The sequence below is a fragment of the Salvelinus sp. IW2-2015 genome, linkage group LG32, assembly GCF_002910315.2.
Source record: "Salvelinus sp. IW2-2015 linkage group LG32, ASM291031v2, whole genome shotgun sequence".
Taxonomy (NCBI): domain Eukaryota; kingdom Metazoa; phylum Chordata; class Actinopteri; order Salmoniformes; family Salmonidae; genus Salvelinus; species Salvelinus sp. IW2-2015.
Window position 1 is genome coordinate 22358416 of NC_036871.1, and position 24515 is coordinate 22382930.

Here is a 24515-nt window from a genome sequence, read left to right on the forward strand (position 1 = left end):
CTATGCCATCCTTCCAAATCTTGTTAGTCATGTGAGGATGCTTGGAAAATGAGGCTATATTTTTATATAATGTATGCGGCAGATACGATTTAGAGCTTCAGAATCCCATGACACTTTTGAAAGTTTTTTCCATCCATCGTTCCATCGTTAGTAATCTGTGACCGCTGATGTGTGTGAGTGACGTGTTTCCCTAAACAGCTGCGATGATGGGATCCCAAGAGGCCCTTGATGTGTAGCTGTGAGTGGGTGTGGGTGCTGCTGCTGAAAGTAGATGTGTGATTGTACATGACATCCGTGTAATACTGGTGCAAGCTGAGCCCTAGGGCTCTGGCTGGCTCATACATACAGCAGAGGAGAGAGGGGGGAGGAGGAGAGGAGGGGATAATATTACAGCTCAGGAGTTGTGCAATCAGAACTGTTACGAACGGATGTCTCCTGGAGTAGGGCAAGAATAGTGTATGTACTGAGTGTACTCAGTGTAGGGATCAGTATTTGGGGAAAGAGAGCACTCTTAACACACTAGATGTTATTGTATTGTGTTTCAGTGACATTCACAGTGTTTCTAGGTGTTTTCTTCAAGAGGCAATGCATTTACGCTAACAAACTACAGTATCTTAAAAATAGGGACCTTCGTCTCCACCAAGACAAGCAAGGCGCTAGAATACAAGTAGCTGCCATCTTACCCTAGACTATTATTTCCTCAGACACTGTTATACAGTGCAAACAACACTAGCTATAGCTGGAGATACACTACATGACCAAAAGTATGTGGACACCTGCTTGTTGAACGTCGCATTCCAAAATCATGGCCATTAATATGGAGTTGGTACCCCCTTTGCTGCTATAACAGCCTACACTCTGCTGGGAAGGCTTTCCACTAGATGTTGGAACATTGCTGCGGGGACCTGCTTCCATTCAGCCACAAGAGCAATAGTGAGGTCGGGCACTGATGTTAGACGATTAGGCCTGGCTTGCAGTTGGCGTTCCAATTCATCCCAAAGGTATTTGATGGGGTTGAGGTCAGGGCTCTGTGCAGACCAGTCAAGGCCTAGCCCGAACCATGAAAAACAGCCCTAGACCATTATTCCTCCTCCACCAAACTTTACAGTTGGCACTATGCATTCGGGCAGGTAGTGTTCTCTTGGCATCCGCCAAACCCGGATTCCTCCGTCGAACTGCCAGATGGTGAAGCGTGATTCCTCACTCCAGAGAATGCATTTCTACTGCTCCAATGGTGGCGAGCTTTACACCACTCCACCCGACGCTTGGCATCGCATATGGTGGTCTTCGGCTTGTGTGCGGCTGCTCGGCCATGGAAATCTATTTCATGAAGCTCCAGACGAATAGTTATTGTGCTGACGTTGCTTCCAGTGGCAGTTTGGAACTCTGTAGGGAGTGTTACAACTGAGGGCAGATGATTTTTACACGCGATTTTTCTATGTGCTTGTGTGGCCTACCACTTCGCAACTGAGCCAATGTTGCTCCTCAACATTTCCACTTCACAATAACAGCACTTACAGTTGACCGGGGCAGCTCTAGCAGGGCAGAAATTTGACGAACTGGCTTGTTGGAAAGGTGTCATCCTATGACGGTGCCACATAGAAAGTCACTGAGCTCTTCAGTAAGGCCATTCTACTGGCAATGTTTGTCTCTGGAGATTGCATGGCTGTGTGCTCAACTTTATGCACTTGTCAGCAACGGGTGTGGCTGAAATAGCCGAATCCACTMATTTGAAGGGGTGTCCACATACCTTTGTATATATAGTGTGTTAGTCATGTGGGTCCTGTCTCTGTGCCTCATTCCCAGAAAGAAGACCACAATGGACTGAGGTCATTCCCAAGGCAGTCTGAGTAGCGCTGCTGGTGGATGATCCAGCTGTGTGTTCCAGCTAGGAGGCCTGCTTCACTCAGCGTCCGACCCTGCCCTGGCTCCTGCCTGTCTGTCAACCACTGTTAACCTCCAGCCTAGCAGAGCATGAATGAGGAGTCAGTCCACCGGCTACTAACTCTGAGTCTGATAAGCCTGTCCTTCCTTCCGCTGACGCTGCATGTGCCAAAACACACAAGAGGGGCTCTACTTACACTCTGACCCTGTCGAGGAATACTTAAAAACTCTGCTGAAACTGTAAATCAGTTGACAGATACTTCCTACTGCGTACTGGAGCAGAGGAGATGCAAATGGGAAGAACTGTGATATACACAGCAGAATTTTTTATGAGAAAATTATACATTTTAAGATGGAATGGCATTAGATTCCTGAATTACATGTAACGCAGGATAATTTCTACTATGCATGTTTATTAAAGTGGGTTTAGGATGCCAAAGCTGATTATTTTGATAGATGTATGCTTTGTTGGCAGTGGAGATGGGGGCGTGTTAAATGTTGAAGTCCTTTAGCAGTTTGGAAGTCTTTTAACACTTTGCTCCATGTTTCACATAATCAACTTCTACCACAGCACAACAATGCACATATCCCCTTTCACAAGGGCTCACACAGACAAGAATGAGCTGACATTGTGGGCAATTAAAGGAAATGGTTGTCATGGCACTTCTTGTTACAATGGATTTACCTGTCCGCAGGGACCTTCAGCGTGGTTTATACCGTACTTCACGAACTTCATATTTAGCTTTTACTATGATTGTAATTACCTCTCTTGAAGTAAGAAGCGCTGTGTCATACTCACTCAAGGTCTCAATCTGTTCTCTTAGCTCCTTACTCATAGTCTTCATTCTGTACATTCCCCACACAGTGCTGGTGACAGAGAATAGCGAAGGTAGAGATTTGTCTAAATAACTCAAGCAACAGTGTTTTGTAAGCCGCCATGTTTGTTGTTGTTTTCTATGTAGGACGGTCCTAATTAGAACTACTTGGCTAATGAGCTTTCTCTCCCCTGAAGTCAGATGTGCAACGTATGAACATACAGTATGACACATTTCACATGAGTACATACTTCCACCTACACTGCCTGCTGAGTGATCATGCATGGCTGAATGCAAGAAATTAAGAATTCAACATGGCTCTCAAGTGTTATACATCGTCCATCTCTGTGTTTCTGTCTGTAGCAGAGAGGGAGGGAACACATACACACACACACTGTAGGGAGGGAACACATACACACACACACTGTAGGGAGGGAACACATACACACACACACACTGTAGGGAGGGAACACACACACACTGTAGGGAGGCGGAACACATACACACACACACACACTGCTAGAGGGAACAACATTACACACACCAACTGTAGGAGGAACACAGTACACATACACACACACACACTTAGGGACGGAACACAATACACACACACCACTGTACGGGAGGAACACATAACACCACACACCTGTAGGAGAGGGAACACATCACACACACACACTGTAGGGACGGGAACACATCACAACACACACACTGCTAGGGAAGGGAACACCATACAAATCGCACACACACGTGGAGCACCTGTTATGGGAGGAACACATACACACACACACACTGTAGGAGGAACACACTACCACCACTTACTTAGGGAGGACAACACTACAACATCACACACACACCTGTAGGGAGGGAACACATACACAACACCACGCTTACTGTAGGGAGGAACACATATACACAACACAACACACTGTAGGGAGGGAACACATACACACACACACACTGTAGGAGGGAACACAACACACACACTACTGTAAGGGAGGCCGAAAATACACAATAGGCACACACACTGCTAGGGAGGGAACATCATACACACCAGTTGGAGCAACCAGGGAACACAACAACACCTAACTGTAGGGAGGGCACACACACACACTGTCAAGGTGAAGGGAACACATACACAACACACACTGTAGAGGAGGGAAACACATTCATACAGTGCTACACAACGAGGCGAAGGGAAAACACCACCATACACACACCAGCAGAACAAACACCACACTGTAGGGAGGGAACACACACACAACTGTACGGACACATACACAGGTAGGGAGGAACCAATACACACACTGTAGGGACGGGTCAACACCCGTGGGGACACACACACACTGTAGGGAGGGAACACATACACACAACTGTAGGGGGGAACACACATACACCACCACTGTAGGGAGGAACACATCACACACACACTGTAGGATGGAGGCAACACCATACACACACGTAGGGAGGGAACAACACACCATACACCACTGTAGGAGGGTAACACATACACACACTGTAGGGAGGGAACAGCATACAATTCACACTGTAGGCGAGGACACACCTACATACACACCATGTTCTGTAGGGAGGGAACACATACACACCACCACTTGCTCAGGGAGGGAACACATACACATCACTGTAGGGAGCGGAACACACCACACACACTGATTGGAGGGAACACATACCACACACTTGTAGGGAGGGAACACATACACGACCACTGTAGGGAGGGACAAACACAGTGGGGATCCACACACAACACTGTAAGGGGAGGCGAACACATACCCACACACCTGCTAGAGGAGGGCACACACAATTAGTCACCCCACTGGAGTGAGGGCACACACACTGTGGAGGACATACCCACAGGAGGGAACACATAACACATTTAGAAACACACACAACACGCTGCGGGAACACTACACACACACACTGTAGCGAGGAACACATTACAACAGCGCCACAGCCACACACACAGCTGTAGGGAGGGAACATACACACACACACACTGGTAGGAGGGAAACACTACACACACACACACTGTAAGGGAGGACACTAACACACACACACTGTAGGGAGCGAACACAGACCACACCAGTCCGCACACTGTAGGGAGGAACAAAGCCAAACAACACCTAGGACACAACACAACATTGCTGTAGGAGGAACACACACACTGTAGGGAGGGAGACAGCACACAGACACTATACTGTAGGGAGGGAACACATACACACACCACACACTGAGGGAGGGACACACACAGACACTTACTCTGTAGCGGAAGGCGAACACATACACACACCACAACGTCTTAGGGAGGGAATCACCATGACAACTGTAGGGCAGGGAACCACAACCCTGTAGGAGGGAACACATACAGACTTACTGTAGGGAAGGGAACCACATTACAGACCACCACACTGTAGGAGGGAAACACACCCACACTGTAGGGAGCGGAAACACACACTGTAGGGACGGAACACACACCACACTGTAGGGACGGGAACCACACACATCACAGTTCTGTAGGGAGGGAACACATACACACACACTTACTGTAGGGAAACACATACACACACACCACTTACTGTAGGGAGGGAACAGCATACCACCACACACACTGTAAAGGAGGGAACACATACAGAACTTACTGTAGGGAGGGAACACATACAGACACCTTTACTGTAGGAGGAACACATACAGACACTTACTGTAAACGGAGGAACACACACAGACACTCTACTGTAGGGAGGGAACACACACAGACCCACTTCTGAGGAGGACACACACCAGGACACTTACGTGAGGAGGAACAAACAGGACACTTACTGTGGATCGGAACACACACAGACACTTCTGTGGGAGAAACACACCACACACACTTACTGTAGGGGAGGGAACACACACAGAACACTTACTGTGGGGCAGGAACACACACCAGACACTTACTGTTAGGGCACGCACGCTTTAAAAAAAATACTATAATTTTTTTTTAACTGCCCTTGTTAAGGAGGCAGAATGGACAGACTTTTGCCATGTCAGCTCCGGGATTACAATCTTGCCAACCTTTCGGTTACCAGTCCAACGCTCTAACACTAGTCTAACCTGCCTACTAGGTCTACCTTATAGTCTACCCCCCTACTTACTATTAGAGAGGGAAACACATACTGTGCTGCCTGTCCTTGAAATGTGAGACTGATTTGTGCTCTGAGATGATATCTGCAGGTGTGATTACCGCTCTCTAGAAACAGGTTGTTGGTTGTGACGATTAAAAGCACCGGGTTGCTTGACTTCCTCTTAAGAAAGAGACGCAGGTTAGTGGCTCTGTTTGGGGACCTGGTCCTCTTAAGAAAGACCAGGGTTAGTTGGCTCTGTTGGGACCTGCTCTCTAAGAAAAGACCAGGGTTAGTGGCTCTGTTGGGACCTGTCCTCTAAGAAAGCCAGGGTTAGTTGCTCTGTTGGGACCTTGCTCTCTAAGGAAAGACCAGGGGTTAGTTGGGCTCTGTTGGGCGACCTGTCCTCTAAGAAGACCAGGGTGAGTTGGCTCTGTTGGGGACCTGCTCTCTAAGAAAGACCAGGGTTAGTTGGCTCTGTTGGGGACCTGTCCTCTAAGAAAGACCAGGGTTAGTTGGCTCTGCTGAGGAGGCTGCTCTCCCTCTCCTGGCAACAACAACACAAGGCTACTCATCTCATCATACTGATACCCTTTCACACTGCTGAGCTAAACTGAGCTGAACACACACACACACACACACACACCGACAGTCAAGTTGTTGCAGTAATATCTTCCCCCTACCAACTGGAGAAAGTGCCTCTGTGCTTCTCTACCCATCACATCAAATCCCCATAAACTGACTGTAGACCTCCAATCATGTTTTACATTTTCAGATGATAACAGGAAAATCACTCAGGACTGTGAGACAGTATTAGTTCCCATTCCAGGCATAGAAACAAGCAGTAGGGCCAGGGGCGTCCCGGGGCAGGGGGATCACACTGCACACACTAATGAGCTCCACAGTCTCAGTCAGAGCAGAGCTGGTGTGTGTCTGTGTGCTCCCTGCCTCTTCCTGCCAGCCATCACTTATCAAAAACATCTACAGGAGAACTCGCATGAAAATACAGTAGCTGGCCAGCACAGAATCCTTTGCCTCTACTTATAATTATTTCAGATGAGGTTCTTTTGTCTGTCTAATTTAAGAATTTAAGATATGGCATAAAACTGCAGCCGTTGAGATACAGTATGTAGATTTGAAATTAGTTTTATTGTCGTATTTGAAAGAGGAAATGGGATAGATGGAAGACAGTGTTTTGAAAGGAAATTACTGAATATATTAACATTTTGCATAGTTTTAGAACAATCTTGACTTTTTACTTTCCTTGTCAAGGCTAAAGATGAGGCCTACTCTTTTTCACACTGTTTTAAAATGAAATCCCCAAAATGAGCCAGATTTCTATCATAAAAGTGTGTTCGCTTTAGAYGTGGCGACATCAAATGAGTGCGTGTGTCTGTGTATAAGAAGGAAGGAGAGAGAAAACAACGGGCAGAGGCCATGATACTACTTATTCAGTCCTGTCAGAGTGTCCATTTTGAAGTACTTGTCAAAGCAGACAGAACCTGGGGCCAAGACAGAGCAAGAGCTCTTGCTATCGAGGTAACATAAATATCCTGCCACCCTTCATGGATCATTCCTCCACAGACACCTGACTTTGTTAGCTTGCCATGGAATAAAATATCTCATTGGAGATGTATTGGAGATGATCCCAATACTTTTTACAAGTGAAACATACTTTTAAGAACTAATTTGAAAAGCATTTTTCTAGTACAGTTGGACCTGTATTGATGTGTTTCACCAGTTACTGTGGATAAAAGTATGGCGTTTGTCTCTGTGATGTAAAGTCAGAACAGATACAGAGTATCTGTCTGCTAATATGTGTTGCACAATTTAACATCCTACAGTTCCGCACTATGGGGAAATGCTCTGACCTACAATAGAATGGAACTGGCTGTTCCCGAACTGTGGTTTATGTTTACCTTTTGGTTGTGTCATTATGAAGAGAAAAATGACTAACACCTCGTTATTTTTGCTGTAATAACACTATTTTGTCTTGTAATGACCAGGTAACTAACTCTTTGATAGGTTATGTAAGCTATCACAAAAACACGACATCATAAACTTTAAAAACAGGGTGAGCATAGTAAAAAAAAATAAAAGGTGGAAAGAGAAGACTAAAAAACCCTTGTGTTTTATCCATGTCTTTGTATTAGTTGGCTCACAACATACCTCTTCTACTACTACTACTACTACTACTACTACTACTACTACTACTACTACTACTACTACTTCTACTACTACTACTACTACTACCACTACTACTTCTTTAGATATTAACATGTTCCCTCTACACCAGTGAGTATAATGGTCCTCTCCTGATCACCTATAGATTTGACTATGTATGAGAACATCAGAACCTGTCCACAGCGGGAGAGTAGAATATAGAGTAGAATATACATTCATACTTTGATACACTGCAACTCTAACATACTGTGCATGTGTGTTTATGTGTGTGTGTGTGTGTGTTAAATATCCCCATGCTTCAAAAGTACTGTATCTCTCCCATGGTTCCCCACAGTGTCATCATGCATCACCACCTATAAGAAGACCCCTCCCCCGGTGCCGCCCCGCACCACCATCTCCAAACCCTTCATCTCCATCACAGCCCAGAGCAGCACCGAGTCGGCCCAGGATGCCTTCATGGATGGCCATGGCCAGGGGAACAGGGACAGCCACCCCCGGGGAGACATGACCGTCCAGTCAGCCCTGTCCAACTCCACGGAGAGCATCGACAGCATGAAGGCCCTGACGGCAGCCATCGAAGCGGCCAACGCCCAGGTCCACGGCCCTGCCAGTCAGCATGTCTCAAACAGCACCATAACCATCACCACCACCTCTGCCCTGGCCCAGATCACTGAGGACAGCAGGAAGGAGCAGGCCAGGAGGGCCAAGTGCCAGCTGTCCATCGGCATCCAGGTCTGTGGTAGACGCTACCTCACAACAACTTTTGAGGTGTCATTTGACATTTAGTTTGATCTGATATGGGAATGATAAGAAATGCATTAGGTGATACAAGAGCCAGGTTTTGAGAGACTGGATCCCCATACCCTTTCTGAGTTGACAGGATGTGGTTCTACTTTTGCTCTATACTGTCCTCTAGTGGCAGATGTTTACATTTACTTCAGCCTGGTGTTCTGTATATCAGTTTCCCAGTCCTCCACTACCCCCAACAGTACACATTTTAATTGTAGCCCTGAACAAGCACACCAGATTCAACTTGTCAACTAAACATCAAGCCCTGGATGTATTGAATCAGGTATGTTTGTCCCTGGCTACAACAAAAATGTGTACTGTTGGGGGTACTGGAGGACTGGAGTTGGGAAACGCTGTGTGTATATTGTAGTGACCCTGAGAGGTAAATGTATATTTTATCATTTCATTTCTTTCTTTGATGATTTTATGTCCAGGTGGACGGGCCAGAAGAGGAAGCTTTGGAGATGGAGGACCAGTCCACGTTCCAATCAATTGGGGTCCAGGTGGAGAACGAGAGGGGGTCAGTCTCTGTCACCCTCTCCCTGTCTCTCTCTCTCTCTGTCACCCTCTCTCTCTCTCTGTCCACCCTTCTCTCTTCTCATTCTCTTCCTCTCTCTCTCTCTTCTCTCTCTCTTCCTCTCCTCTCCTTTCTCTCTCTCTCTCTCTCTCTCTCTCTCTCTTCTCTCCTCTCCTCTCTCTCTCTCGCTCTCTCTCTCTGTCACTCTCTCTCTCTCTCTCTCTCTCTCTCTCTCTCTTCTCTCTCTCTCTCTCTCTCTCTCTCTCTCTGTCACCCTCCTCTCTCTCTCTCTTTCTCTCTCTCTCTGTCACCCTCTCCCTTGTCTCTCTCTTCTGTCACCCTCTCTCTCTCTGTCACTCTCTCTTTCTGTCACCCTCTCCCTGTCTCTTCTCTCTCTGTCACCCCCTCTCTCTCTCCTTCTCTCTCTCTGTCACACCCTCTCCCTGTCTCTCTCTCTGTCACCTCCTCTCTCTTCTCTACCTCACTCTCCTCTCTGTCACCATCTCTCTCTGTCACCCTCTCCCTGTCTCTCTCTTGTCACCCTCTCCCTGTATTCTCTCTCTCTTTCACCCTCTCTCTCTCTGTCACCCTCTCCCTGTCTCTCTCTCTGTCACCCTCTTCCTCTCTCTCTCTCTCTCTCTCTCTCTCTCTCTCTCTGTCACCCTCTCTCTCTCACCCTCTCTCTCTGTCACCCTCTCTCTCTGTCACCCTCTCCCTGTCTCTCTCTCTGTCACCCTCTCTCTGTCACCCTCTCTCTTCTGTCACCCCTCTCCCTGTCACCCTCTCTCTCTCTCTTGTCACCCTCTCCCTGTCTCTCTCTCGCTCTCTTCACCCTCCTCCTCTCCCTCTCTCTCTCTCTCTCTCTCTCTCTCTCCTCTCTCTCTCTCTTCTCTCTCTCTCTCACCCTCTCCCTGTCTCTCTCTCTCTCTCTGTGTCACCGTCTCTCTCTCTGTCACCCTCTCCCTGTCCTTTCCGCTTCCTCTTTCAGTTTCAGGTCAGAATGTCAGTCGCTCACTGTTTCTTGCCTTCAAGACCTTTTGTGTGAATGTCCAGAGAAAGGCATCCGTTTACAAATGAAGGCCGTTATCAAGGGAGTTATGGGGGTTTCTGGGGGAAGAAGCCTGAGCCTAGGGTTGTGAATGCAATGGAACAGCTGTGCTAGTGAAACAGACATTTGGAACTATGGCATTTCCTGCCCCCTTCCTCTTTAAGGAAAATAGTGAGGGAGTTGTGTTTGTCTGTTGGACTCGCCGGTGACACCTCTTCAGTGACTTCAGCTGCGTCCTCTCCAGCTGACCTGCGATTGCAGTCTGACGAGGCAAATTAAAACGCCTACACTCTCTCCACTTTTTTTGTTCTATACCGGAGATAGAAGTTAGATAAATAATGCTGGAAGACTTTAAAGTAGCTGACTGCTGCAGCTGGTGTCTCAACTTCTGTTAATGAGGATCACTGACCGCCCACTATGGCAGCCTGGTCATACTAGACTGTGGGAGTTTTAATATGAATCAGAGTGAAATTATTCATGTAATAAACCTATATTTCTTCCTGGTTCYTACGTGTGTTCTGCTCCACCCTAAGTGTTGTACAGGACAAATATAGCATCAACAGTCATCGGTATGGTGAGGCTGTTCTTGTACAGCTCTGCTGAGGCTGTTCTTGTACAGCTCTGCTGTGTGTCTGTAGTGTAGGGTGCTCGCTCTAAAGGAATGGTCATGGCTGGTGGGTGGTGTTTCACAGTAGTAGCCTGCTTCATGATGACTGCAGCCTAGGGCCCATTCCCTTCCCTCACTCTGTGTCTCTGTGCACCTCCCACACTACCTCTCTGTGGGATGTTCATTCATGATGTCATTGATTGTCTCAAAATGTGGTACAATACAACTTCTGTCCATCAGAATGGATTAAATTCAGGGCCTGAGGTTTGTCTGACCACATGATCTGAACCGGAAAAACTCTGGGCCCTATATAGGCTTAAACTGGGGTTCAGAGTTTTTCCTGGTCAGGTCACCTCAGACTGGGCACTGATGTCTGTCTCCCCCTGTTGGCAGATACCGGCGGCTCACCCGCTCCAACAGTGTAACAGCCGCAGTACAGGCTGACCTGGACATGCCTGACATGTTAGACAGCGCCCTGGACTCCTCAGAGACAGACCTGGCCTCCTCAGTCTCTGTGTCACGCCAGTACTCCCGCGATGCCGCCACCTCGCCAGCCTCCGCCTCCACCGTCAGCATCCAGGGCTCGGGGAACCAYTACCACGCCTGTACCTCAGACGACTATGATGACGTGGGCTTCGACCCGTCCATCCTTCCCCCGCCCGATCCCTGGATCGACAGCTTGACCGAAGACCCCCTGGAGGGGGTCCAGAGGTCCGTGTGTCAGCGGGATGGGCGCTGGTTCCTCAAGCTGCTGCAGGCTGAGACAGACCGCATGGAGGGCTGGTGCAGACAGATGGAGCAGGATGAACAGGAGAACGAACTGCCTGATGACGGTGAGTCTGCCCAGTCCAAAGGCTCCTATACCACTACCTATCACACATTTTAGGTGTGTCATTGGAGCCTTGTGCTGCGTACCTGTGTGTCATTGTACTTGTGCTAGGTACAATTAGGTGGGCTCATTCCAGCCATTACACTGAGCCAGTCGTCTGAGTTCTTCCTCCACCAGCCTCCACTGGTGTGTGTGCTATCTGTTCTGTGTTTACATGATCTTCCTCTCCACAGTCTTGGGGAAAATAAGGCTTGCTGTGGGAAGTGCTCAGCTCCTGATGTCACAGAAGTTCCAGCAGTTCCGGGAGCTTTGTGAGGAGAACCTGGTGAGTGACTCTTCTGGTTCCCCAGCTTCCTTTGTCCCTCTCCCCCTGTTCTTCACTTTAAAGCTGAGATGAAACTCTGTTTTGTTCTTCCCCTCTTCACTGATATGTCACCAGAAGCCCAACGCCCACCCGCGGCCCATCTCTCAGGACCTGGCTGGTTTCTGGGACATGCTCCAGCTGTCCATCGAGAACATCAGCCTGAAATTTGACGAGCTGCACCAGCTGAAGGCCAACAGCTGGAAGCACCTGGACCCCCCGGAGAGAAAGGTAAAACAGGCATCCAGAACTGTCTGTGTATGACACAGAGTACATCATGATACAGACCAGCCGAGACATACTCATCATGCCGAAACAAATCAGTAGCTTTGTAACTCATCGCATGGTCTAGTATCGCTGTTGTAACTTCACTATTCTTTTATATTAACATACTGTATCAATGTTTTTTGGGGGTTTGGCAACAACTGACGTTTGTCTAGATGGTGAGGGTTTATTAGATGTACCCCATACCTTATTAAGTGCTTTACATGGCATGAGTCACACATTACAACATATACACTACTCACACTGACAGCCTTTTCCCCGGGTGCCGAAGACGTGGATGTCTATTAAGGCAGCCCTCCGCACCTCTCTGATTCAGAGGGGTGGGTTAAATGCAGAAGACACATTTCAGTTGAATGCATTCAGTTGCACAACTGACTAGGTATGCCCTTTCCCTTCCCAATAGTTTTGTACACAATCATATTTCAACACAGTGAAAAACCTCACACCCAAAAGATGTTGAATGTTGCCATTTTCCTGTCATGTGTTGCATATAAGTCAGTAGAGTTGTGTTTACTGTACTGTATCATGGCTGTTGCTTTTTATACTCTTGATTTTCTGACCACTTCTCCATGTTTTTGTTTTGTTGTTCTTGTCGACAGTGAGCTGGTTTTGAGAAGTCATTCCATCTGCCACGCACCACGAGGCCTGACCTCGCTGGGCCACCGTACCTCATGCAGTCGCTGCATCGCGTGTGGTTGTCTATCTGTAACGCTAGCCGTGTGCTGCTATAGGTGTGCAAATGCTGTCTGCGCTCCTGTCCCCATCCCCCCTGGGAGGCGGCTAACTGACTATTTGTCGTCCCTGTTCAGGAGAAACGGATCCCTCCTCCTGTGCCAAAGAAACCCCCAAAAGGTCAGCCTCCCCTGGCCCGTGATAGGTCCCTGGAGAGCTCCGAGAAGCAGAGGCTGGATGCGCGAAAGCGCTTGATGGCTGCCAAGCGAGCCGCGTCRGTACGGCAGAACTCAGCCACCGAGAGCGCAGACAGCATCGAGATCTATATCCCCGAGGCCCAGACCAGGCTATGAGCCCCATGGAAGGCACATCTTCACCACTACACACACACCCTGGCTCACACACACACACACACAGATTCACTTACAGTACACCTCACACACTGCTAGAACACAAACACACAGGTAAACACACAGTATGGTTCCTGTGGACACAAACACACAGGTAAACAAACACACAGTATGGTTCCTGTGGACACAAACAAACAGGTAAACACACAGTATGGTTCCTGTAGACACAAACACAGAGACTTACTCCCACTGATAGGTAAGTGCAGGGTATTTGTAATATAATCACACTATTTTGTCCATAATGGGAAGAGAAATGCCACCGGTATAGTTGTTTCTCTTACATATTATTATCTGTCTCTCACAAATTTGATCCTGGTCTTGTTTCTATCTATGTAACATAGATCCTCGCCTGAAGATGACCGCTTCGTGATCCTTCTTTTAAAAAGTTTAGCACTTTTACCCACACCTGTGTAACATACACCACGATCTTGTGAAATGTAAAGCATTCTTAATCAATGTAGACAGCTGTTGATATCCTAACAGAAAGCAAATAATAATTATCTTTGAGTATTTGGTTTCTTTAGCTCTTTGTACTTTCACCTAAGCATGGGCCAAACAGAATGCCTTGCTTCATGTCCCATTCAAACCTCTGAATCATTTTTCTTTGATTGTGACATGATTGGCAAACGAACAGGGTATATTATGCTTAAGCAATATTTGTTTGAAATCAGAGGAAGTAAATGTGTAAAACAAATGAACACTGATTTTGAAATCCCATCTGTGAAGATCGGAGCTTTGAGACAAAAATATTTTTTCTGTAGCCAGTTCTGTTGGTTTGTTATGCTGAAGCTGTCTATTGTAAAGACATAGTTGCTTATTCTAGAGAAATATCTGTTTAAACGTTTTAGTCATTCTTGGTACAAGGACAACTAATCCTGCTTTCCCTTTTGTAAAGTCTGATGGGTGTCTAAAGTAGATTTATGACAGCTGAGGATATTTGCAATGATGAGACACCCAATATGAAATACCCTAAAAACAGAGGGACACTAAGAAAGCAAGTCGTTTTATTTCTTAACAATGTTTTTCCAGTAGCAAGTTCAGTGGTTTACTTTTATTAGTAAACTGTTTCTGGGTATATTAGTGAAATCCCAAGTGGACCAGTGTGATGCTCCAGCAGGCTTAGCTCTGTGTTATTTCTCAGGAAGAGATGGAAATTCAGTCTGTCAAATCAGGGTCTCCTAGTGCTGGTGGTGTGTGTGTGTGTGTTATTGACATGTGCGTGTGTTTGTGCGCGCGTGCGTGCCAGTATGTGGGTGTGGGTGTGCGTGTCATTTTGTGTGCATCAGTGTTTAGAGGTGAGTGTGTGTGTGTGGTTGTGGGTCTCTTAAAGTGCTTCCTGATTTCCTCGGTTGACATGTTGGCCTTCAATACGGTCAAGTAGCCTCATGAACATTTTGTATATAGTCAAAACACCACTTGTACTTGAAAATAACCATTTGTGTGTTTGTACAGAAATGATACATGAGGATGTTCCAGTAAGCATGCAGACACAATATTAGTATTATAAAATCTATACCTAATTTATCTGTTTATTTATTGAACTATTTATTTATTGATGATTTCATTTTTTTTTTTTTACTGTTTCTGTTCAGTGGTCTGTCATGCTACTCTGATCTTATGTTGTATTGTATAGAGAGTATATGTGCATACATATGATAAACACAGAATAAAATAATTATCAACTCTGGTTTCAGTCTTGACCCGTATTCATTTCCATTGACTGATTCAATTTTTCGGTCAGCCTGATGTGCTTTTCCTATTTTAACCACTGGGTGGCACTGATGTATTTTGAGATTTTCTTCAATGTGATGCCTTAGCATTTATGATCCACTATTGGACCAAAAAAACTGCAATGTATCTGCAATATTGTAACTTTAAAAARWATATATACCATTTATAGATTAAAAAAAAGATGCCCAAAATGTGGATCCACTAAGGAGGAAAAGGGATGCATGATTTTGTCTTGACATGCAAACAGGTGTGTAACGCCTACACATTATGATAACATCCGTCTTGACCACCAGGAGTCCTCAATGGCAGGAAACAACAGTGGCTTGTTCCTATAAAACATTACAGAATGCTCAGATTAAAATATATTGCTAGAACAGACACTTTTCTGTTGTGAAACCGACTCTCATAGAAACAGTTGTTATTCCTTTGTCCCTATAGGATGACCCTTTTTGGTTCCAGGTAGAACCCTTTGATGGTGAAAAAGGTTCTACTTGGAAACTTGTATTAGTGAAAGGGTTCCACTTGGAACAAAAAGGTGTTATTTTAGAGGGTTCTATGGGGACAATTGAAGAACCTTTTCTGGTTCTAGGTAGCACCTTTTTTTCTGAGTGTAGATTAAAAATCGTCAGCTTTCACGTTAGATTTCTATCTGCAGCTTTACTAGGTGCACCCCACAAATGGCTTACTACATTTTGATTTAAATTACTTAATCCAAAGGAACTTTACATCAAAACTATATATTTGTTTAAAATTTTAATTGCATGATTTGTCAATAATTCATATTCAGATATCCATATGAACATATCACAACTTGCCTGTCAAGATAAGGGAGAGGAGATGGGTTAAATGTCACATCAGGGGTCAAATTGTCCAAATGTTTTATTTAGGTTCAAATAACCTTGTGCTGTGTTAAATTACACACCATGGCTAAAAGTATGTGGACCCCTGCTCGTCAAACATCTCGTTCCAAAATCATGGGCATTAATATGGAGTTGGTCCCCCTTTGCTGCTATAACAGCCTCTAATCTTCTGGGAAGGCTTTCCACTTGATGTTGGAACATTGCTGCGGGGACTTGCTTCCATTCAGCCACGAGCATTAGTGAGGTCGGGCACTGATGTTGGGCGATTAGGCCTGACTCGCAGACGGCGTTCCAATTCATCCCAAAGGTGTTCCATGAGGTTAAGGTCAGGGCTTTGTGCAGGGCAGTCAAGTTCTTCCACACCAATCATGCTGAAACAGGAAAGGGCCTTCCCCAAACTATTGCCACAAATTTGGAAGCACAGAGTTGTCTAGAATGTCATTGTCTGCTGTATCATTAAGATTTCCCTTCACTTGAACTAAGGGGCCTAGCCCGAACCATGAAAAACAACCCCAGACCATTATTCTTCCTCCCACCAAACGTTACACTTGGCACTATGCATTCGGGCAGGTAGCGTTCTCCTGGCATCCGCCAAACCTAGATTCAACCGTCGGACTGCCAGATGGTGAAGTGTGATTCATCACTCCAGAGAACGCGTTTCCACTGCTCCAGAGTCCAATGGTGGCGAGCTTTACACCACTCCAGCCAATGCTTGGCATTGCACATGATGATCTTAAGCTTGTGTGTGGCTGCTCGGCCACGGAAACCCATTTAACTTTTTAGGGCTGCAATCCCGTTAACGGGATCGATATGACAACAGCCAGTGAAAGTACAGGGCGCCAAATTCAAACCACTGTTTCCGATTTCAAAAAGGCTTTACAGCGAAAGCACCACAAACGATTATGTTAGGTCACCACAAAATCACAGAAAAACACAGCCATTTTTCCAGCCAAAGACAGGAGTCACAAAAAGCAGAAATAGATATAAAATTAATCACTAACCTTTGATGATCTTCATCAGATGACACTCATAGGACTTCATGTTACACAATACATATATGTTTTGTTCGATAAAGTTCATATTTATATCCAAAAACCTCAGTTTACATTGACGCCATGTTCAGAAATGCCTCCAAAATATCCGGAGAAATTGCAGAGAGCCACATCAAATAACAGAAATACTCATCATAAACTTTGATGAAAGACACATGTTTTACATAGAATTAAAGATAAACTTGTTCTTAATGCAACCGCTGTGTCAGATTTCAAAAAAGCTTTACGGCAAAAGCAAAATATTCAATAATCTGAGAACAGCGTTCAGCCACAAAAGGAAGCCATACAGTTACCCGCCAAATTGTGGAGTCAACAAAAGTCATAAATAACATTATACATCTTCACTTACCTTTGCTGATCTTCGGTCGGAATGCACTYCCAGGACTCCCACTTCCACAAGAAATGTTTGTTTTGTTTGGTAATGTCCATCATTTATGTCCAAATAGCTACTTTTGTTAGCGCGTTTGGTAAACAAATCCAAAGTCACGAAGCCCGTTCACTACAAGCAGACGAAATGTCAAAAAGTTCTGTAACAGTCAGTAGAAACATGTCAAACGATGTATTGAATCAATCTTTAGGATGTTTTTAACATAAATCTTCAATAATGTTCCAACCGGAGAATTCCATTGTCTTCAGAACTGCGATGGATCAGAGCTCCCTCTCATGTGAACGCGCATGGTCAGCTCATGGCAGACCTTACTCATTCCCCTCTCCTTCGGCCCCACTTCACAGTAGAAGCATCAGACAAGGTTCTAAGGACTGTTGACATCTAGTGGAAGCTGTAGGAAGTGCAAACTGACTCATATCCCACTGTGTATTCGATAGGCGATGAGTTGAAAACATRCAAACCTTAGATTTCCCACTTCCTGGTTGGATTTTCTTCTCAGGTTTTTGCCTGCCATATGAGTTCTGTTATACTCACAGACATCATTCAAACAGTTTTAGAAACTTCAAAGTGTTTTCTATCCAATACTAATAATAATATGCATATACTAGCAACTGGGACTGAGGAGCAGGAAGTTTACTCTGGGCACTTCTGGGCACCTTTTCATCCAAGCTACTCAATACTGCCCCTGCAGCCATAAGAAGTTAATGAAGCTCCCGACGAACAGTTATTGTTCTGACGTTGCCTCCAGAGGCAGTTTGGAACTCTGTAGTGAGCATTGCAACCGAGGACAGACCATTTTTACACGCAACGCCCTTCAGCATTCGGCGGTCCCATTCTGTGAGCTTGTGTGGCCTACCACTTTGCGGCTGAGCCGGTGTTGCTCCTAGACGTTACCACTTCACAATAACAGCACTTACAGTTGACCGGGCAGCTCTTGCAGGGCAGAAATTTGACTTGTTGGAAAAGTGGCATCCTATGATGGTGACACATTGAAAGTCACTGAGCTTTTCAGTATGGGCAATTTTACTTCCAATGTTTGTCTATGGAGATTGCATGGCTGTGTGCTCGATTGTATACACCTATCAGCAACAGGTGTGGCTGAAATAGCCGAATCCACTCATTTGAAGGGGTGTCCACATACTCTTTGCAATGTAGTGTACAGTATGTTGGTCCCTCCTTGCTTTTTGATAACATTTTGAGAGAAATTCAAATGAATTATCTTCCGATGATATCACATCATATGCTACTACAGTCAAGCGCATGCTAATGATCACATGACATTTGGTTAAAATATTAATTAACTTTCTGTTTCCTTTTGATCAAGATGGCTGAACAGAGGTTATTGGGGAGCAGAATCTAACACAGAATAATTTTTGATCTGGATTAAAACCTGCCCCAGGGCAACCTGAAACTCAACAGTGTTGGGTCTGGTCCATCCCTAGATCGGAGACCAGATGCTGCTGGGTATTGGTATTGGAGGGCCAGTACGGTGCATTTATCGCTCTACACCAACACCCTAGGGTTTTCTGTACTGATCCTCTGTGGTCACTAAAACCTCTAATCCGATACTAATCCCATGAGTTAGTGATTTAACCCCAGTGTCCTGGCTAGATTCTCAACATGAGTGTTCAGATTGTGCTCTAATTCCCAGTTATAAGGCTAATTGGGTCATTCAAATGGTCTACTCTACCCTTCAACTTTTAGTTAGGTTGTTGCTGTAAAATGTGTAAATTTACCTGCAGTTAAGTAAAAATTATAGGTTGATAATACTGTTATAACAACCTGCGCAAGATTCTATCAAATAATAGCCAATGCAAAATGTATATATTTGTAGATCCCATTTTCCACACAAAATGTGCATCACACACATACTGTATCTGGCAAAACATAATCATATTCCAAGTTAAAAGTCTTAAAATATGAAGGAGGCATTTGAAGCTGTCTCTTTGGGAAGGTGAGACATGACATGAGCTACATAACTGCATGTTTTTTCTGTTCCAGTAGCTCATATGTGTAGCCTTTGTCACACCTGATTTAACTAATCAACTTCAAATGTGGTTAATGGACATATGTGTTTATTTTGCCTGGATGTCTCTTGATCTGTCTGTCTGTCTGACGCTGTGATTGAGCTCTGACGCTTTGGGAGAGAGATGGTAAACCTACAAATTAACACAGGTCACCAGATTACCATCCTAAAATCCAATGTTGATGTACCATGTATCAAATGGTTACCCAGATGTCGAGGTAGTTATTCACTTTTCATTTAATGCCAATTGACTAAACTGCTATTGCTTGGCTACTTATAAAACAGACTGACAGATTTGTTGCAAACGAGACCAACCCAGACAGGAAGCATCAGGTTTCCCGCGTTGTATTAAAAGATTTGTAGGACGCTAGAATATCCCTGCCCTAATCTCTCCCTGCGTGAATAGCCATAACCACCCCAGGGCTCCGGTCAGAGACTTTCAGATTAGAGCAAAAAATCAATTAGGCCAAGGAATAGTGAATCAATAATCTTCCTTAATCTCTCTGAGGATATATTTATGATTACTTAAGCAATATTTATGTTAATATTTTGTCGACTGAAGAAGGGTGTGTGGGTGGAGGGGGGGGGGAACTTTGATTAGTGGTTCATTTCGCTGCCTGTTAAAGTGCCTGGATTAAATGTTTAATTAATTGATTGATCTAGAAGAAAATGAAACGCACACCTATTTAGGCGAGGTGCTGGCTAGCGGAGTAGAWAACTTAAAAATAAAGGAGAGCCGCACACTCTAGGAGCTCAGATGCAAAAATATTTAATTTAACAACGTTTCGACAGGCAAGGTGTCTTGTACCCTGATGAAGACAGCTTGCCTGTCGAAACGTTGGTAAATTAAATATTTTTGCATCTGAGCTCCTAGAGTGTGAGGCTCTCCTTTATTTTTAAATTAATTGATTGAATCATAGGCTAATCATCAGATTTGTTGGAAATGATCAGAATAATGATAATCTACACTACATCATAGAAACAAGACTGCCCTGCGTTCTGTGCCTATTATAAGCCTTCAAGCATTTAGTTAACAAGTTATTCATGCTGCACTTGGTGTGCAGAGAACGCCTAAACCGTATGTCAGGTGAAAATTGGAAGACAATATCTTAAACAAGACATTATTTTAAGAACGTTGTGTGCATTCATTGCTATCAATGACTCAAGTCTCTCCAGACCCCATGAGCACCGTTCTAATTTGTCTGGCAATCTGGAGAGCGAGCACCCCGCGTGCTATTTCAGTGGCCAGGGCGCATGTGGTGGGATTCCCAGGGAATCCCCAGTGTTCGGCATCTTGCGCATCCAGCTCGCACTGACATCTGACCTCCTCAATCAGGCCATGAAAACGCATGGTTGTGGTAGTCAATGGCACTTTACCAGCAAGCTTTTCAGGTACCAGGTCACTAAAAATGTGAGATGAAAAGAAAAGCGTGCGAGCAGAATAAAAGCAACGGCATGGCACAAGGCTGGACGTGCGTCTATGGTGCGGGGCTGACTGCAGCACCACAGGATATCCTATGGGGTTACATTGGGTAACCTGTGAGTCTTAAAATGGAAACGTGAAAGGAAAAATGATCAACTGTATCTTGTTGACTCTGTCACTATTCGTTTTGTGTGGACTTGTGATGGTAAAATGCATTAGTATGAATTCACTAGTTACAGGTGCTTTGGTGACATAGGCTAATGGTCACCTGAGAACGTTCATATTTCAGACTCATATTCAGCATAAATATTTATGGCACCTTTTCTTAACCCAATTTATACATTGTATCTTGATCATTTGTTGTTTTTATAGGCTACATGTGCGCTCCAACGCACTTGCAAACTTGCTTAGCAAGGTGTAAGATGTATTAAGTCATTCCAAGTTCTTTATCGGTTTGAATCCGTTTAGTTTGTAATGTTATCTTGATTTTCTCCAATCCTTTGCATACTCAAGTTTACAGGGCTTTATCTTGACTCTCCGCTGTGAGGATTCTGTCCACCATTTGCACTGGAGTAAGCGTTTCAGTCTCTAAGAAAGAGATGTTCAATATCCATAACGTTTTTAGGAACAGCAGACAGCATATGTGAATTTAGAACTTTACTGAGCGTAAAGCTACTTTGAAAAATCTACAATTAAACTGTAGGCCTACACGTATCGAGTCTTGGAATCATGCATCACTGGCCCTCCCTCACCATGAATTGTAATACACCATGACCTTCGCAATACGACATCTCATTTATAATGTTCACCATTATACCGTCTGTTGAAGAGACCCAAGTGTTGCTGTTCCCATGCCAGCGCTCGCTTTGCAGCGTCCGCTGGCACTGAGATATGTCACACTGGTGAATTGATCGTGTGACGTTGACGGTCACGGTCCTGTCTGCGAGCAATTTGTGAGAGTGCTGCTTAACGACCAGTCAGCGCTCAGGTACCAGTCTGGCGCAACAGACTATTATGCAGACTAGTGGACCAGTTTATAACGCTGATATATTGAATGGAAACTAATAAATCAAATTTAAAATATTATTTAAGCCAGTATGACTAAAGCAAATGTGTTGTTTATTTTCATCATGGATTGATAGCAGACTGTCTCATTCCAAAATATATTTGATATGTGGAAATATATTATATGTTATATTAGCTATTCTAACATCAGCGTGTTTTAATTCCAAGAAAAGCAAACTCACAGAGAACTATAACAAAATGCGCATGCAAGGTGCAAAGCAGCAGCAGCGCTCATTATTATGGGACGAGTTGCATTGACTGGCTCAAGGCGCAAGTGGCGTTATTCCCACGGACTGTGCCTCTATTGCCTCGTGTTGCAGCTTGCGGCGAGGCGGAAGACCCATAGCCTACATTAAAATATTTTTTTTCGCCTTCAAGTAACAAAGTGACCCCCTCCATCTCAATCTGAATGGGGGTATCCTATAGACTCCGACCAGTCAATATTTCAGGTACCGGCGTAATTTGTTGTGAGGTGTCTGACAAACACCCTCTTTGACGCTCACTGTGAGGCCACACTGCCATTATTCTGACACCAGTTTCCCCATAATAAAACCATACTTGCTGTCATAAGTGGGCAGTCGGTCTCCTTACTGGTGCATGTATTTATGTTCGTGGAACCACTTAGACTGAAGGATTGGTATTATGGTGCTGAACACCTGAAGGATTTAAGTCGAGTTTTTCTTGCAGTATAGTCTATTTGGTATCCCATGTTGAGCACGTTTTTATGCACATTCAGAACTCGCATTAATGTATATAAGCCAAGGTAACTAAGCAATGTTTTAAATTCCAGGTTTATCCTTATTTTATAAAATTCTGCAGTCTAGAAAAAAACTAACAATAGCTTAATATAAACCTTCCTTGAAAATAAAAACTATTCCAGCACACATGGTTTCAAGACAACCTTATATTATATTAGAAATAGGCAATTTTTTAGATAAAGGCAGGTGAATTCAACCTTAAATGTGAAAACCGTAACAAAAATGTCAACGAAATTTAAAGTTATGCAAGTTTTGAACATTGTGCAAGCGATGTCTGGTATTCTGTGTCTGCATGCTTTTGATAAAAATAGTCTACCCCATGACAATATTTAACTAGACCTACCTTAGGCCTACCTGTTGCACTATCAGTGTTGGATATGCTTGCATCCTTATCTTTGCGTGAGATCAAACAAAATTAACGATTTATCTCGAGTAGCCTATTGCAATATGTGGTATATTTTTACATTGTTGCGGCATGAACAAGCGAGTGTCCACTGCGTAGAGCCAACGTGTAGGCAGAGCGGCGTCGTATAACCTATGATTGATGAACACATCATTATGTCTGCCTGTCTAACACTAAAATGACTTTTCATTTCAATGACATGCACATTTTTGCTCTGCGTTCTATGGGTTCTAATAGGAATTGGAATCCTCCAATATAGCAGGGTGGCCTAGTAATGAAGTGATCAGACCAAAGGGCTCTACAGTTTGCTGCAGGCATGAGTGGTCGGCTATTGAATGAGGAAGGTACCTGCTTTAAGATGTGCATGCCTTCATGAAGTGCCAGGGATGTTATCATTGTTTTCTGCTCGACCCTTTAATTAGGCTACTATCGAAATGTTTTTTTTCTTCACTTTACACATTGTTCAGTCCCAATAGATGCAAGGGTGCATTAAGTGCAATATAAGCCTATTCAATTCAGACGTTGTATGTTCTTGTATAAAGCTCGAAAAGTAGGTTTTGAATAAGAGGAAACAGATTTAGATTGCATTGACAAAAGACCAATGGGATAATTAAGACGTGGAGCCTTGGAAAAGACTCTGATGTTTATTACACTATTATTTTAGCCTAATAGTAATAATAGCCTACTAGTATTAATAATAATAATATATTGTTGTGGAAGCATGCAACCAGATATGGACACTTAGGCTGCAAGTAAATCCTTTTATAATTGTATTGAATCAACGTTTAAAAAATCTACCGCTCTGAGTTCTCGTTGCAGGTGGGTGGGAATAAGGCGATTACTTCAAATCAAATAAAAAACACTACACTGCTCTTGCTCAAATACAAACTTTCACAAAAGCTCTGACGAAGGCCAAGAGCGTCGGGCTAAGCTTTAATAAATAAATAAATAATGATACTTGCAACAGCAGTGTGTGGGTTTCTCTTTTCTTTGAAATTATTGTAAAGATTTAAAGGTAGGCTACAATGTTAGGGTGGCTGCATGTTTTGGACTTAGTTGGTCATTGGTCCTGTAATGCTTTGTTGCCCATTTAGCCCTGTGTTCGGTTTTCCATGTAGTGCAGGAGGGGGGTAAACACTGCGCGGTAGAGGGGGGCGGGGTGGTAAGAGATTATCTCTAGGTGCACATTCGGCTGCGGAGCGTAGTGTATACTCAACGCTGATTGGCTGACGCTTTTGCTTAATGGCACGCGACTGTGGATGTAGTTATAAGAGTCCTCGCGTGTCAGC

At 44.5% G+C, this 24515-nt stretch overlaps 1 protein-coding gene across 4 annotated transcripts in view; it reads left to right on the top strand.

Annotated features, from left to right (window-relative positions):
• Positions 1 to 15206, top strand: part of LOC111956337 (disks large-associated protein 1-like) — a 120915-nt gene extending 105709 nt beyond the window's left edge. For 3 of the 4 annotated variants that reach the window (XM_023976792.2, XM_023976795.2, XM_023976793.2), the window contains exons 6-11: positions 8337 to 8734; positions 9226 to 9311; positions 11357 to 11796; positions 12026 to 12117; positions 12232 to 12384; positions 13248 to 15206. In XM_023976792.2, the coding sequence (XP_023832560.1) occupies positions 8337 to 8734; positions 9226 to 9311; positions 11357 to 11796; positions 12026 to 12117; positions 12232 to 12384; positions 13248 to 13463 (1385 nt within the window). In that variant the 3' untranslated portion in view covers positions 13464 to 15206. Of the gene's footprint in view, positions 1 to 8336; positions 8735 to 9225; positions 9312 to 11356; positions 11797 to 12025; positions 12118 to 12231; positions 12385 to 13037 lie in introns of all 4 variants that reach the window. The other variant, XM_023976796.2, reaches the window with a different exon arrangement.
• Positions 15207 to 24515: the final 9309 nt, after the last annotated feature.